Source organism: Mastigoproctus giganteus, chromosome 10, assembly GCF_048544385.1.
Source record: "Mastigoproctus giganteus isolate SK-2022 chromosome 10, ASM4854438v1, whole genome shotgun sequence".
Lineage (NCBI taxonomy): Eukaryota > Metazoa > Arthropoda > Arachnida > Uropygi > Thelyphonidae > Mastigoproctus > Mastigoproctus giganteus.
The window spans coordinates 147,460,707-147,474,559 of NC_143584.1; the positions used below are offsets into that span (position 1 = coordinate 147,460,707).

Below are 13,853 nucleotides of genomic sequence, written 5' to 3' on the forward strand. Positions count from 1 at the left end.
GCCTAGTAGCTTCCAAGATAAGTTCTTTGAATGCTTCCCATTTTGAATTTGCTGTTGGTAATATCATCAGTTGGTCCCACTGTATAGAATTTAAATACTGTCTCAGACCATCGTAGTCGCCTTTACTAAAGCAATAACACTTCCCTTTACCCCTGATGGTAGTTACCTCTTTGAGTAAATCCCACTTCAGCACACTGTGATCACTGCCACCTAGTGGTTCCTCTATCTGCAGATTCTTAATGCATGAAGAATCACTACTGATAATCAAATCAAGAGTATTACTCCCTCTAGTTGCTTCCCGAACATGCTGATGTAGAAAAAAATCATCCAATAAATCCACGAAAGCCTTGCTATTGTGTGAGTGACCAACCCACAAATTCCAGTCAATATCTGGGAAATTAAAATCCCCCATTATAAGACTCTCTGATTTACTGGCCCACTCTATTTACCTGTACAGTTTTTTATTATACTCATCAGAGTCAATAGGCCTATAGCACACTCCTACTCTCAATTTTGTTCTCCCAGTGCTTATGTCACACCAAACTGACTCAACACTGCACTGTCCAGCGATGTGAACTGGCTTCACTTCCTTGGATTTTATGTGTTTCTTAACTAATAGCATAACCCCTCCTTCCTTCCTATCCTTTCTGTAGACGTTGTACTCTCCAAATTCCAGTTCTGCATTCCTTATATCTGTGTGACACCACAACTCTGATATCCCAATATCTGCCTTTGATGCTTTGAGCAATACCTCAAATTCATCAAATTTATTTACCAAACTCCTAGCATTGGTGTACACGCAAGTATACATGCACCTGATCTTTTTCTTAGCTACCCTAACACAACCAATGTGTTTATTTGTAACACAATGACTCCCAGCAGTCTCTGAAATATCTTGCATCTTGTTTTCCAGGATTCTGCTCATTCCAATAGAAGCAGTGCAAGAATCACTTTCACCTCTGCCAGTGGCTCCTGTTAATCTATTAGTCCTTGTATCCCCCCAAGCTAGCAGTTTTCTGACCCAACTAACACCTAAAATGTGAAAAAAAAACTTTCGTTTTGGTGGCAAGACGGTGAAAACCGAATAAGAAATTTAAGTTTTCTGATAAAACATGAAATAAAAATTAATGATTTTAGAGATTTTTTTCGAAGACAGTTTATATTTAAAATCGAGTGAAATTCCCTTTTCAATTAAGAAAGCCAGAAATATCTTTGAAACCATTGGAATTAGCGTTGCTGAAGCTGAGTGAGCTTTCACCGTAATGAATAATATTGTGACAATTAAACATGTTGCAGATTATGTTGACCTTTAAATTTTTTTATTTTAAAATTTTTGTATTTAAAAATTCTAATTTTTAAATGCAAAAAAAAAAAAAAAAAAAAAATTAAGTAAGCCAGATAAAAATGTTCCGCAAAGGAGATAATGGTAAAAGAACTAGATGAAATCTTTCGTATCACAGAGTACCTCAAACAAAAGGTTTGAAGTTCTCTACAATATTTAATTCACCAGGGCATAGAGAAGATTGCTTTCGGCTATTGGAAATTGATTAACGAAAAAAAAGAAAGCCAATACTGTTCAAATAGTTCTGTTACAAATAGTTCCTTTATTGTGTATTTTATGCAATAAACATTTAATTCTAATTACAGCAGACTCTCGATTAACCAGGATCGGATTAACTGGAACACTTCAAGACTCCAAATAAAAAAAAATAATAATAAATAAAAATAAAAAAAAAAAAAATCAACCAGAAATAAAAAAAAAATTCAAGTAATAACTAGAATAGGTATAAACAGATATTTTGCAAGCCGTAAATAAGCGACAAGCGGCATTATAAGTTGTCGTTGGGAGATTAGTGTACCTATTATCTTGCAATCCCCACTGTCTTTACACCCGCCGCTCAAAAAAAAAAAAAAAAAAAAAAAAGAGAGAGAGAGAGAGAGAGAGACCAAATGTTTAGTTTGTGTTGCGTCGATTGTTGTGTTCCGTTGCAGTGCAAAAGGACAAATTTTGTTTCGTTATTTATGTCAGGGATGTCTGAATTTTTTTTGTTTATTATTTGCAAAAATGATGGGTAAATGCAAAAGAGTTGCACTTTCAGTTAAACAAAAACTTGGAATTATTCAAAAGTTTGAAAATGGTGCATCTGTTAAATCTCTAAGGTATCAAAAGATGTATCAAAATGGCCAAACATTAACAAGTATTGTGCGGAATTCAGATTTGTCAATAATAATATAGTAGCAATATGATTTTAGTCATTCCCGAGTTACGTAAAACTCAACAAAGTAAGAAGTCCTGGAACGTATCTCTTACCTATGTCGGGGATTTTTGGATTAACCGGGAAATCGATTATCCAGGATTTGTTTTACTGCATTTTCATTATGTTTTACATGGTCAGTTAAAAATTTATTTTAAAATTCTTTATGAACATTCCTGAAGGTCATGGACCAATTATAATTTTTCCTATTGATTATTAATTTCGATTAACAAGTTTCCATTTTGCGTGATGCACTCGTGTAACAAATTAATCGCATTAATCGAGGCCAGCCTATATGCTAAAATGGCTTGCAGGTCATGAGAGGTGAGATATTGCTAGGATGGATTTGGTGAAAAGCAACAAAAAGTTACTCTCCAAAAGTATAAATTATTTATACTTTTGGAGGGAGACTATAGTTCTGTATGTTTCAATGACTGGAAAAAAGCCCTCTGCATGGTGGTTGTTTAATGCATTTCAAAAAAAGTTTAAGAAAAACTACTGTATGAACTGGCAAAACAAGCTTCAGTTGTGTATATAACCAAGAGCAAAACTAAGTTTGCTACAAAATGTATCAATATCATATTGTGAAGCAAATTACTGTGAATTGTCTCAATCCTGAACTTGCACTTAAAATAAAAAGCCCTGCTCTCAAAGAGAAATATTCCACTATTTACTTGAAATAAGTATCATTACCTAGAAAGCCCTTTCAGTGCATACTGGCATATCATTGAGGTTACCAGGCATAGTCAATGAAAGACCTAAAATCCAATGACAAAATACACCTTCCTCTATGATAATGCTGAATGATGCATATAGTGCAAAACTCAAGTATACAAAGAACAAAAGCTTCAGACTATGAGAGCTCTAAAATATTACTGTAAATGAGTTAGCTAAAGTTTCAGCTGTGTGTGTATGTATGTATCTGTTCAACAGAACTGATCATAGTACAGTAAAAGAGAAGCTTTCCCATCTAAAATTGTAAGAAAACATTGTGTATGTAGCTAAGAGCAAAACTAAATTTAATAAAAATGAATTAACTTTATACTTCAAAGTATGTCGGTATGAATTATCGTGATCCAACACTTTTGCTTCAAATAAAAGTACTGTTCTCAAAAGGAAGTATTCTGCTTCATTACTGGGTTCTTAGGTCTTTCACTGCCTGTTTACCTATTGATGAAATGCTAATAAGCATGGAAACAGCTGTCTGGGTTAATGGCACATATTTTATTCCCTCTGCTTTAGATTGGCTAGCTACAACTTTAAAATTCTTTTGATATCCAACAGGATTCAAACTCAGATCTCTCCAAATGAGTGATAAGTGGTGAAACTGCTATAGAATTATGTAAGATATATAAGTTATCAATACTAAAATTAATATGCAAAGTAGAAGCAGCTATAAAGTATCAAGAGAGCATAAGAGATATCAGTAGAAGCCAATATGGGTTTCCAAGTGGGACTATTAAACTTTATAGTTTGATTGTCAGAGGTCATATCAGTTATTTGTTGTTACAAGTTACTTATATCCATTTAAACCTTCTGATGTTCATTGCTGATAACAATGTATAAAGATGGAATAACGAAGGTGATATTATAGTTAACAAATTATCTGGTAGTTCAAGGTTATCGATTGGCTATTTTCAATGTTAATTTTTAAACAGATGTTGGAGGTCCAGGCATTGACAGGAGTGGCTTAGGTCAGTGGTCTCAAACTGGTAGCCTGCATCCGGCCCCCGAAGCAAGTTTACACGGCCCGCGAATACATTTCAATTATGTATTTGTTGTAAATACGGTGCTTATAATTTTAGAGACATAGAGATATGGACTGAGCTTATGTGCGCGACTGCTACTGAAGGAAAAAGAGATAGATGAATAGGTTGAGGCTTTGTCTTTGTCACTGTATGCTTGAATGCCAGGCCACGTGACTGGGGTAAGGTGGGAGAACTTCCCACGTCAGTATGATCAGTAAATTTAGTTCGCCAGCTGACAGTTGGTGGCGCTTCAGTATTGTGGTGTTTCCGATTTTTTCTATTGAATTGGTATTTCTGATATATATTTTCCTTGAGTCAGCCACTAGTTGGTTAGCTGGATGCACAGCTGCGCAGTTCATATTGCTATATAGATGGAGACAAACTAACGTACGGCCCATCAGCTGCTTTCAGATCGTGCATTCAGTCCGCATGCAATTTGAGTTTGAGACCGCTGGCTTAGGTGATTCACTATCAACAGGAGTTTACATGAACCTGTATATCTAAGGCTTAGATCACACACTCAATAATGCTAACAAATGGAAACCATCACATACTAATTGTTCACTCTGAGATGACAGAAAAAGGTTCACAGCTATTCAGATCAAAAAATTGTGCAGATATGTAAAATGCTTGGAGAAGGCAATACTTACTTGAGTATGCCTGTCCCAGCACTGAAGTTTAGAGGAAGAGAAATTGTCATAGTTTGGGGATGTTGGTGGTTATGAAGGTTATAGTACCTAAAACTTTTATAACTACAGCTTACATTGATATTTTGGACAATTCCATACTACCAATAGTACAGCAATTCTATGGAAATCCTATATAGATCAGGATAACACTAAATGCCATAAAAAATTAACTTTAAAGGAACTTGGCTGTGGAGAACAGCATCACATAATCTTGATCTCAATCCTGCAGAACAACTTTGGGATGAGCTGGAAATAGCTAATTAAGACACTACCATTCCTTTTTGACATAAACTGATGATTGCTTGAAAGATGAGGCAAGTCCACATTATTAATGTTTTCTGAACATTTGTGTCTTGAAAAGTACTGGAGATTAGCCTGATTATATCTGCAATAAGGTTGTTCTGTGTAGTACAAAGATTCAGAATTATTAGCAGTAAAAGTTGTGAGAAGTGAAATAAAAGTGGATTTTCTTTCTTTTGTATTCCAAGTAGAGAAAATATATTCAACCCCTTTTAACAAAGAGCATCCTCCAGCAGAATTTCCTACAAACCAATGATCGTATTGAAATAAGTGTCATTACTATCAGCCCTTGATAAGGAATTGAACTACTCAAAGTCTAAAGAGTCATAGTAATTTAAAGTATTCTTAGCAACCACAACCTTAATTTTCATAATAAATCTAATTGTCATATGGATATAACATGCCAAAAGTATAAAACAGAGCTAAACTCTAAATTACCAACCTATATTATATATGTGAGCAGAAATGAAACTTGTTTCCAGAGATTCTTCTGAATTTAAAGATGAGACCACTTCTTGAGATGATGGTGGTGGCTCAAGTGATGATGGCTGTGAAGAAGTTATATTTTGTTCTGAAGTTAATTTTGTATAAAACAGAACATCATCATCATCATCATAATCTTCTACAGATGAGGTGTTGACAGAGTCATACTTAAAAAGAAAGAGAAATAATGAGTGAAATCATAAATCCATTTTACTAATAAAACTTAATATTCAGATTTTCTGACTGACATACAATTACATGCCAGTTTTTACTGATATGTAATTTCACAATGTGGAGAAACATACAAAGGTTAAACATCCCCAAAATTTCTATTCAATTCGTGGATATGTAGAAATGTGATACACAGAAAAGGTTAGATGAGATGTTCAAAATGTTCACCACTGATACACATATGTTAATGGTATCTTTTTTCAATAGCTCAACATACAATGGCATATATATACTGTAACTTTAAGTGACTCCTGTTGTGACTTCTCTATGAATCTGGCAGTACTCTTGGTTTATAACTGTACACTTTATCTTTAAGGTAATTATCTAGAGAAAATGTCCAGAAGCATAAGTTTTGGAAATCTTTGAAAATATTTCTGAGGACTCTCCAAACAACCTATCCACTATCCAGGAAATTCAGTAGGCAGTGCTGATTTTATGATGCATCAGCATCTTAGACCATATTGTGCCAATATATTAAAAGGAATCTTTTTTTGTAGGAATGGTATTCATTTGAACATAAGTGATATAAGGATTTTTGCCAGTATCACTGGCAAAAATCCTTAAGGATTCAGGTGAAACTGCTAGTTAGGGGGGAAGAAGAGTAATATACATCTACAATTATCTGATGATATGGGTCAAAGTAATACATAGTGGCATAGTGTTTTGTGAAAGGTGCCGCCTGTGGTTTCCCACATCTGCACCATGGTACTTTGTGAAGAAGTACAGAATCTCTGTAAAAGCCAGAAAAAGTGTAATGTCCGGTTTCTATCAGAGTAGTGTTATGTTTTGTTGTTGTGTCTCTGGCTGCTTCGCCGCAGAGCCCCTAGTGGGACCCCACGTTGCCCGCCACCACCACTGGGAGGTGAGCCAGGCTGCCCATTATACTCTGGCTGGCCTTTGCCAGGGTTGCCTAAGCTTCCTGACAAAGGTCAAGTGAAAAAAAATAAATAATAAATAAATAAATAAATTAAAAAAATAATAATAATAAATAAATTAAAAAAAAAATAAATATATAAAAAAAAAGTGGGGGGGGAGAAAACAGAGCAGGAGTAAGAGTTAGAAGGAACAGAAAGAGGGACAGGAGGACGGACTGAAGTTGAGGAGCAGTCCGCTCTTTGTGAGGTGAAAATAGGGGTCTGGGAGTGGGAGTTAAAGTAGCAGGAGACAGGTGCCCCTGCATGATCACCAGAGGCCAATGGACTCTGTATCCCGCACTCAGAAGTTCTCCGGAGTGCCACCAATCCCGCACCAGAACGGTGCCGGCTGATCCTACCCTATAAGGGGTTTGCAGCAGTATCCCGCACCAGAATGGTACCAGCATGTGGATATGCGGACATGTGTTTTTGTAATGGGCAGCACCTAGAACGTCAGTTCATCTCCGCCTCGTATCTCTGTGAAGAACAGTACCACTTTAGAAGGGCCAGAAATAAGTAGTGTATGTTTGTGTGTATTATGTGTTCTGTTGTTGTGTCTGACCGCTTGGCTACCCAGAATCATCTGTCCAGGTGACTGATGATTCTGGGTACCCGTCCACACCACGGGAAGGTGGGCCAGTCTCAATGGAGCTCACACTGTCTCAATTCGAGACTCTGACCCACCTGATGTTGGCAAAAGATGGGCCAGATTCCTCTAGGGGCCCGCTCCAGAGGAGAGAAAAAAAAAAAGGATTTCCCGTGGTGTTAAAAAAAATAAATAAATAAAATAAAATTAAAAAATAAAATAAAATTAAATTAAAATAAAAAAAATAAAAAAAAATTGGGAATGTTGCTCCCTATTGAGTAGCTTCACCAGACAAAGGAGTAGAATTATTCGTAGACGTATAACTAATTCTTCTTCTTGTGAAAACATCGGATGCAAACTGCTGAAGAGCAACATAAGAATTCTTGTCTCCCACCAGCAAAGTTTCATGCCCATGAGAGAGTGTAGAAACTGACGAACGAAGAACATCTCTAAAGTCATTATACAGCGGACATTCAAATAAAATGTGGCTCCAATTTTCATTTTCCCCGCATTGACAAGCTTCCATCCTAGAAAGACCAAAACGACATAGTTTTTCGTTAAGAGATCCATGTCCCGTTAAGAGGAAGGATGTATATAAGTCCAAAGAGAACCAGACAGGTTTCTGCTTTACACAAAAGGTCACCTCAGGGAAAAAAGTCCTAGTAACAGATCCGACAGATGACGTATCCCAGCGTGTCTGCCATAGATTTATCATTTCATTCCACAAACGATTACGTTCTTGCTTAATATCTGAATTAATATTCAGAACCAAACCCGTAAATTCAGTTGATAGTTGGTTTTTTAACCTATAACAAAGACCTCTGTAAGCTACGTGAAGGTCCAATGGCAATACACCTGCAAGAACCTGCAGTGCAGAAGTTGAAACAGTACGACAAGCTCTTAACATACATAATAATATTGTGCGTTGCATGGTAGCCAACTTCAATCGAAATTTAACAGTTCTAAGCCTGTGAAACCATACACCTGCCGCATAAATAGCCATAGGAAGGAATACGGCATTATAATAAATTCTCATGGTACATCTAGAAAGTCCCCAGTCTGAATGAGAAATTTTTACAATAGCACCAGTGAATCTTCTGATCTTTGTTGTTACATTATTTAAATGAGAGACAAAATTAAGCTTTGAGTCGATTGTAATCCCAAGTAATTTAGTTTCAGAGACAAGTGGAATCCTGTTATTATTAATCTTCACTAAAAGGGGTCGTTGAGGGTTTAAATGTGATCCAAAGATCATCATTTTAGTCTTAGACAAACTTATTGTCAATTTATTATCCACTGTCCATTGAAATAAATTTTGCAAGACATCATTGGCATTACTTTCAATAGCAGATCTAGATGAACCATGAATTAAGATAGTGAGATCGTCGGCATAAGCAATGATTTTAGTGCTACTGAAAAAACGGGAAATCCAATCCTGTAATACCATATTCCATATAAGAGGCCCTAAGATAGATCCCTGGGGACATCCTCGTGAGACTTCTCTAGACACCTCCTGAAATTTAGATTTCACTAAAATGTGACGATTACTGAAATAGCTTGCGAACAGGTGGTACAGTTGCTGAGAGCATCCAGCTGATCGTAACCGTTCGAGAGCACTCTGCCACCATAGAGAATCAAATGCGCCCTCGAAATCAACAAAGGTAGCTAACGTGTACTTTGATGTTGAATTCTCAATGCTGCGAGCAAATTCAACAAGTGCATCTTCACAAGACTTCCCTACACAGAACCCGTATTGATTAGAGGACACCATATTTTTCGACTGAAGAAGATCAGTAACACGCAGAGTCATTAGACGCTCTAGCAACTTCCCAAGATTTGGCAAAAGTGCAATAGGCCTATAAGATCTAGGATTTATAGGATCATTTGCTGGTTTATCTGGTTTTTTAATCAGTTTTAAAAGCGGAATTTTCCACATATCAGGAAAGAGACCTTCTTGGAGACATTTATTAAAAAGTAAAAGCAGTACTTGTGGACGCAATTTGAAAAATCGCAAAATAAATGTATTTTCAACCAGATCTATCCCTGGACATTTCTTAATATTAATCTTTTTTTTAGCAACAGCGGTTAACTCATCAATGGTAAATTCTTCTGTCTGAATATTGGTGGTATAAAGCAAATTTGCAACTCGAATATTTGAATGTACAACAGAATCAGTAATTATATCATCCACCGAGAATATCTGTCAAGAATAACATTAACTGTATTTATCCAATCAGTAGTCTCCAGGAAATCTTCTTTCGCAGTGCCGTATACATCTAAAGAGTGAATCTTATTACGAGCTATCTTATAAATAAGACCCCAAGGATTATCATTACCAGCACTGTGAACAAACTCCTTCCATGTTTCCCGTTTACGTGGTACCAGCAGTGTTCCTACCCTTAAAGGATTATCAAGTTGTCAAGGCAGTGTCCTCTAGCGGAGTAGGAGCTAACCCACGCCAGTCTGATTCAGGCCTTGGGCAGCATGATCCAATGTTCTCATTTCAGCAATCTTGGCTAGCCTCAGTGCGAAGATTTCCTGCGCATAAACAGTTAGTGCCCTGTATGTGTTTTCATCGAGCAGCAGCGAGGACTCTTGGTTACGTGGATTCCTTTGAATTGCGGTAGCAAACTTGATTCTACTGTTGTCATAGGCAGGGCACTCATACATGAGATGCCCCCAGGACTCTTCTTCTCCACAATGGCACCGCGGGTCTCTTTCAATCCCCATAGCTGTGAGTTTCTGACGGAAGGGGCCGTGTCCAGTGATAATAAACGTCATGTGTAGACCAGGTGAGAACCAGGGAGGGGGCTCTGGGTGAGTATGGTTTATAGCTGGGAGGAATCGCCTCGTGATGTCTCTTTTCTGCGTGGTTTCCCAGCTCTGTTGCCATATCACTTGTAGGTGTTGGGTGATTCTCCTCTTCTCTATCTTGGTGTCATTTGCAAGATCCAGCTGGAGATTTACTATTTCAGCTGGTGTTCCTTTCTTAAGGTGGTAATATAGGCCTCGCCTGACTAATTTTAGGTAGAGTGGCTGACAACCTGTTAGAACTTGCAAGGCAGGGGTGCTAACAGTGCGGCACGCCCTACTAATTGATAGCATCATGAACCTTTGAATTGTATCCAGCTTCTGTTTGTTTTTTGTTAGTGTAGCTTGTCTATACCAGGTGGAGGCACCATAGCAAACAATCGGGACATATACTGCTTTGTATATGAGGGTCAGAGCTTTGTGCTTCAGGCCCCAGTCGGCTCTGCTCACCCTCCTGATCATGGCGACATACTTCTGGATTTTGGTGGCTAGATATTTCAGGTGGTTATGGAAAGTAAGACCCGAGTCAATGTAAATACCTAAGTATTTAACCTCTGTGTACAGTCGGATGGGGGTGAAGTTTAATTTCATCGTAGGTGGTCTTCTAATTTATAGTCTGCCCTTGAGGAGAATGGATTTTGTTTTTTCTGCCGAGATGGTAAGGTTGTGCAAGTAATACAATAAACCCCCGCTATTCGTGGTATCTGTATTTGCGGTCGCTGATTTAATATAAAATGAAACCTAAAAAAATGTGAATTTTAAAGCGCCGTGAACATTTTCTGCCATAAAAAAACACGGGCGTGGCTAAAATATCTTTCCTGGTCAAAACAGCGCTCAGTGGGTGGGTGGGGGGGGAGAGTTGACAAAATCGCGAGCGTGGATGTTTTTCGCTAATCCTTGTTCAGTAAGTGTTATGCGCTTGTCATGGAAGGTTTCGTCGTTTGCTTTTAATTTATATGCTTATAAATTGAATAAATTTATCAATTTATAAATTGATATGCTTACAAAAGTGATAAATGTACCGTTTTGCAGTGTAAAACAGACTTTTTCGAGTGTGTTAACGGAAGAAAGTGACTTTATTGTGGACAAGTTCTTTCTAACCCGTACAAAAATATGGCTACGAATAACGAGGGAAATGTGAAAAGATCAAAGAAGGTGATGACATTAGTGAATAAAATTTGAGTTATTAGACAAAATTTCTAATGGTGAAAGTGTCTCCTCAGTGGCAAAACATTATAAAATCAATGAGTCAACGGTACGATCAATCAAAAAATCGGAAGAAAAAATCCGCCGTACTGTCCGTGAAAATGAGCTAATTGCTTTAAAAATTGTTTGAAGAATTCTCACGTAATTTAATTTTGACGGTTTCTGCAATTAACAGTCTCATATAATTATGTTGGACACTAAGTATTTTCACCTCGTTAAATAAAAAAGTATGTTTTTCATTAACGGCATGAAAGGCTAATTCTGATGCCATGTGTTGATTAGCATGAAAATTCAGAGGAAACCGCGTAGAACCCTGATAAGACGAGCGCAATTGCCACAAGAAATGTTGTATACTAGGTTGTTTATTTGTGTTGCGAACGAGGAAAGGACTGAGTGATTGTACACTATACTGTACTGAGTGATTGTACAGTATAGTGTGTAATTTCTGTATTGGCCTGGCAACAATTTTAAATTCGGTATCTTTAAAGAATCTGTTAAGTTGTTTGTGCCACTGTTCAACATATGGGACAGAAAAAAAGTATTTTTTGATATTACTAATGTTGGTTGGTGTATTTTTTTGTATTTTATCCTTAGCTTGTACCCTAATTCTGTCTATTGTAGCAAGTGGGTAACCCCTGTTGAAGAATCTGAAGGTTAATATTTGTATTTCTGAGCCTAAAGCAGATTCTGTCGTTGAATTTTTATAAGCATTGAGAAATTGATTAAAGATAATTGATCTTTTGTAGGTGAACGGGTGATAGCTTTATAATGTAGAAACATACCGGTGTTTGTAGTTTTACAATAGATGTTAAATTGGATTTTATTTGCTTCCTGAGTAAGTGACAAATTTAGAAAATTTAATGACTTAGTATCCATATTCTCTATCTCCAATGTAAATTTCAGTCTAGAATGAATATTATTTAATGAATGTAAAATGTCTTGGATAGTGCTCGGATAGACGTGATTTAAAAGTATTGTCAGCTTCAGGAAGGAAAATCGTTTCGCAATTTTTCGTTAAATTAATTTTTGACTTAATTTTAATTGCATTAAATTGATTTTTATTGTGTTCATTTGATTTTTAATTATTGTTAATTATTTCTTACCGTAATGTAAGATTTTCAATTTTTTAATTGTTTTCATTTTAATTTCTGGAATATATCATACAGAAGTGTTCTACGTAACATACAGAGGTAAACTCTTATTCTTTTACAAATATTGATGCCAACGTAGAACATACTGAGGATTATAGCTCTGGTTTATACTATCGAATTCATTTTTATTTTCTTATTGACTATTTCATTCACTTCCTTTCTCTCCTGGTATAACCTATCGATGCACACAATTATGGGGGATTTTTTGAATACCTTGGTGCAAAATTACATTAGATTACACTAAGTTACCATATTTCTTTTATAAAGTATTGCCTTCAAAACAACATTGTTCCAAAGTTTGCCAGAGTCTATCATCATTCTTCTTTTTCTTGGTGATTCCCTTCTACTTCACACTCTCTCTCTCTCTGGGCAATTTGGAATTTTTTTTTTTTGGCTGGGGCAGCATAAGCCTCAGGCTTTCTTGTACCATATGGCTAATGATAATGATAATAATAATAATAATAATAATTTAAATCATAAAATTTCAGGCATTAAGCAACTAGCACTTACCACATCGCATAATATAGTTAAGGTTTCCTTAAGATCTCGGTATTCTAATAAACAAAAATATATTTCCCAAGTTAGGAAACTTGCGACAAATTAAAAAACTATCTGCATCCTAAGATTGGTCTGTGTTGAAGACCTCCATAGATTTGTGACATGAAGCACAGGTCTCAGAAATATTCAACAGACACGTTAACAAACTAAATACATTATTACGAAGGTCAAGACACATTCATACGATTTCTAACACATTGTCGCGAGCTTGCGACCAAATGCATATGAGCTGTATGACAACCCTCCCCACATACGCACAACGGTCTACCACAGAATACTTCAGCTAGTTCGCGAACACCCCCCTCACCCAACATTCAATGAATCGCCATATCAACAGGTTACAAATCTTTTCTTGTATATGCTATCATAGGACCAGATTTCACCTTTATCCAAAGAATTAAATTACAATTTACCACCTCAAAAACTACCTAAAAAACAGTGTGTAATTGATATTGAATTTGGACTTCATAATGTTCCACAAAAAGATTTATTTATTCAACAAGTTAACCAGGTGGTGAATAACATAAAAGAAACGCAACTTCCTAAATTGAATACATATGATAATTCAGCTTTATGTGAAATTCGAGAAAATAAAGACATTATTATTCAGAGAGCTAATAAAGGAGATACAATGGTAATACTCAATAAACCTGATTAGATTATTATTATTATTATTAGCCATCTGGTGCAAGGGAGCCTGAGGCTTATGCTGCACCAGCCAAAGAAAAAAAAAAATTATGAATTACCCCGATAAAGAGAGAAGTAGAAGGGAATCACTAAGAAAGAGAAGAATGATGATATCCAGCTGGGTACCCTGGGTGTGCCAAGCCCATACCAGATGTGAGCCCCTGGGGAAATAATAAGTTAGAGTCAGTTGTATCAGATGCCTCCACTTATCTTGAAGTAGACCCGGCACTATTT

The 13,853-nt window shown here is 36.4% G+C and overlaps 1 protein-coding gene across 1 annotated transcript in view; it reads right to left on the reverse strand.

Moving 5' to 3' along the window:
* The window catches only part of LOC150079350 (sorting nexin-13-like), a 392,325-nt gene that overhangs the window by 100,276 nt on the left and 278,196 nt on the right, over nucleotides 1–13,853 (reverse strand). The window contains exon 18 of the mRNA XM_090382305.1: nucleotides 5,435–5,642. Coding sequence (XP_090238431.1) covers nucleotides 5,435–5,642 — 208 coding nt within the window. The remainder of the gene's footprint in view (nucleotides 1–5,434; nucleotides 5,643–13,853) is intronic.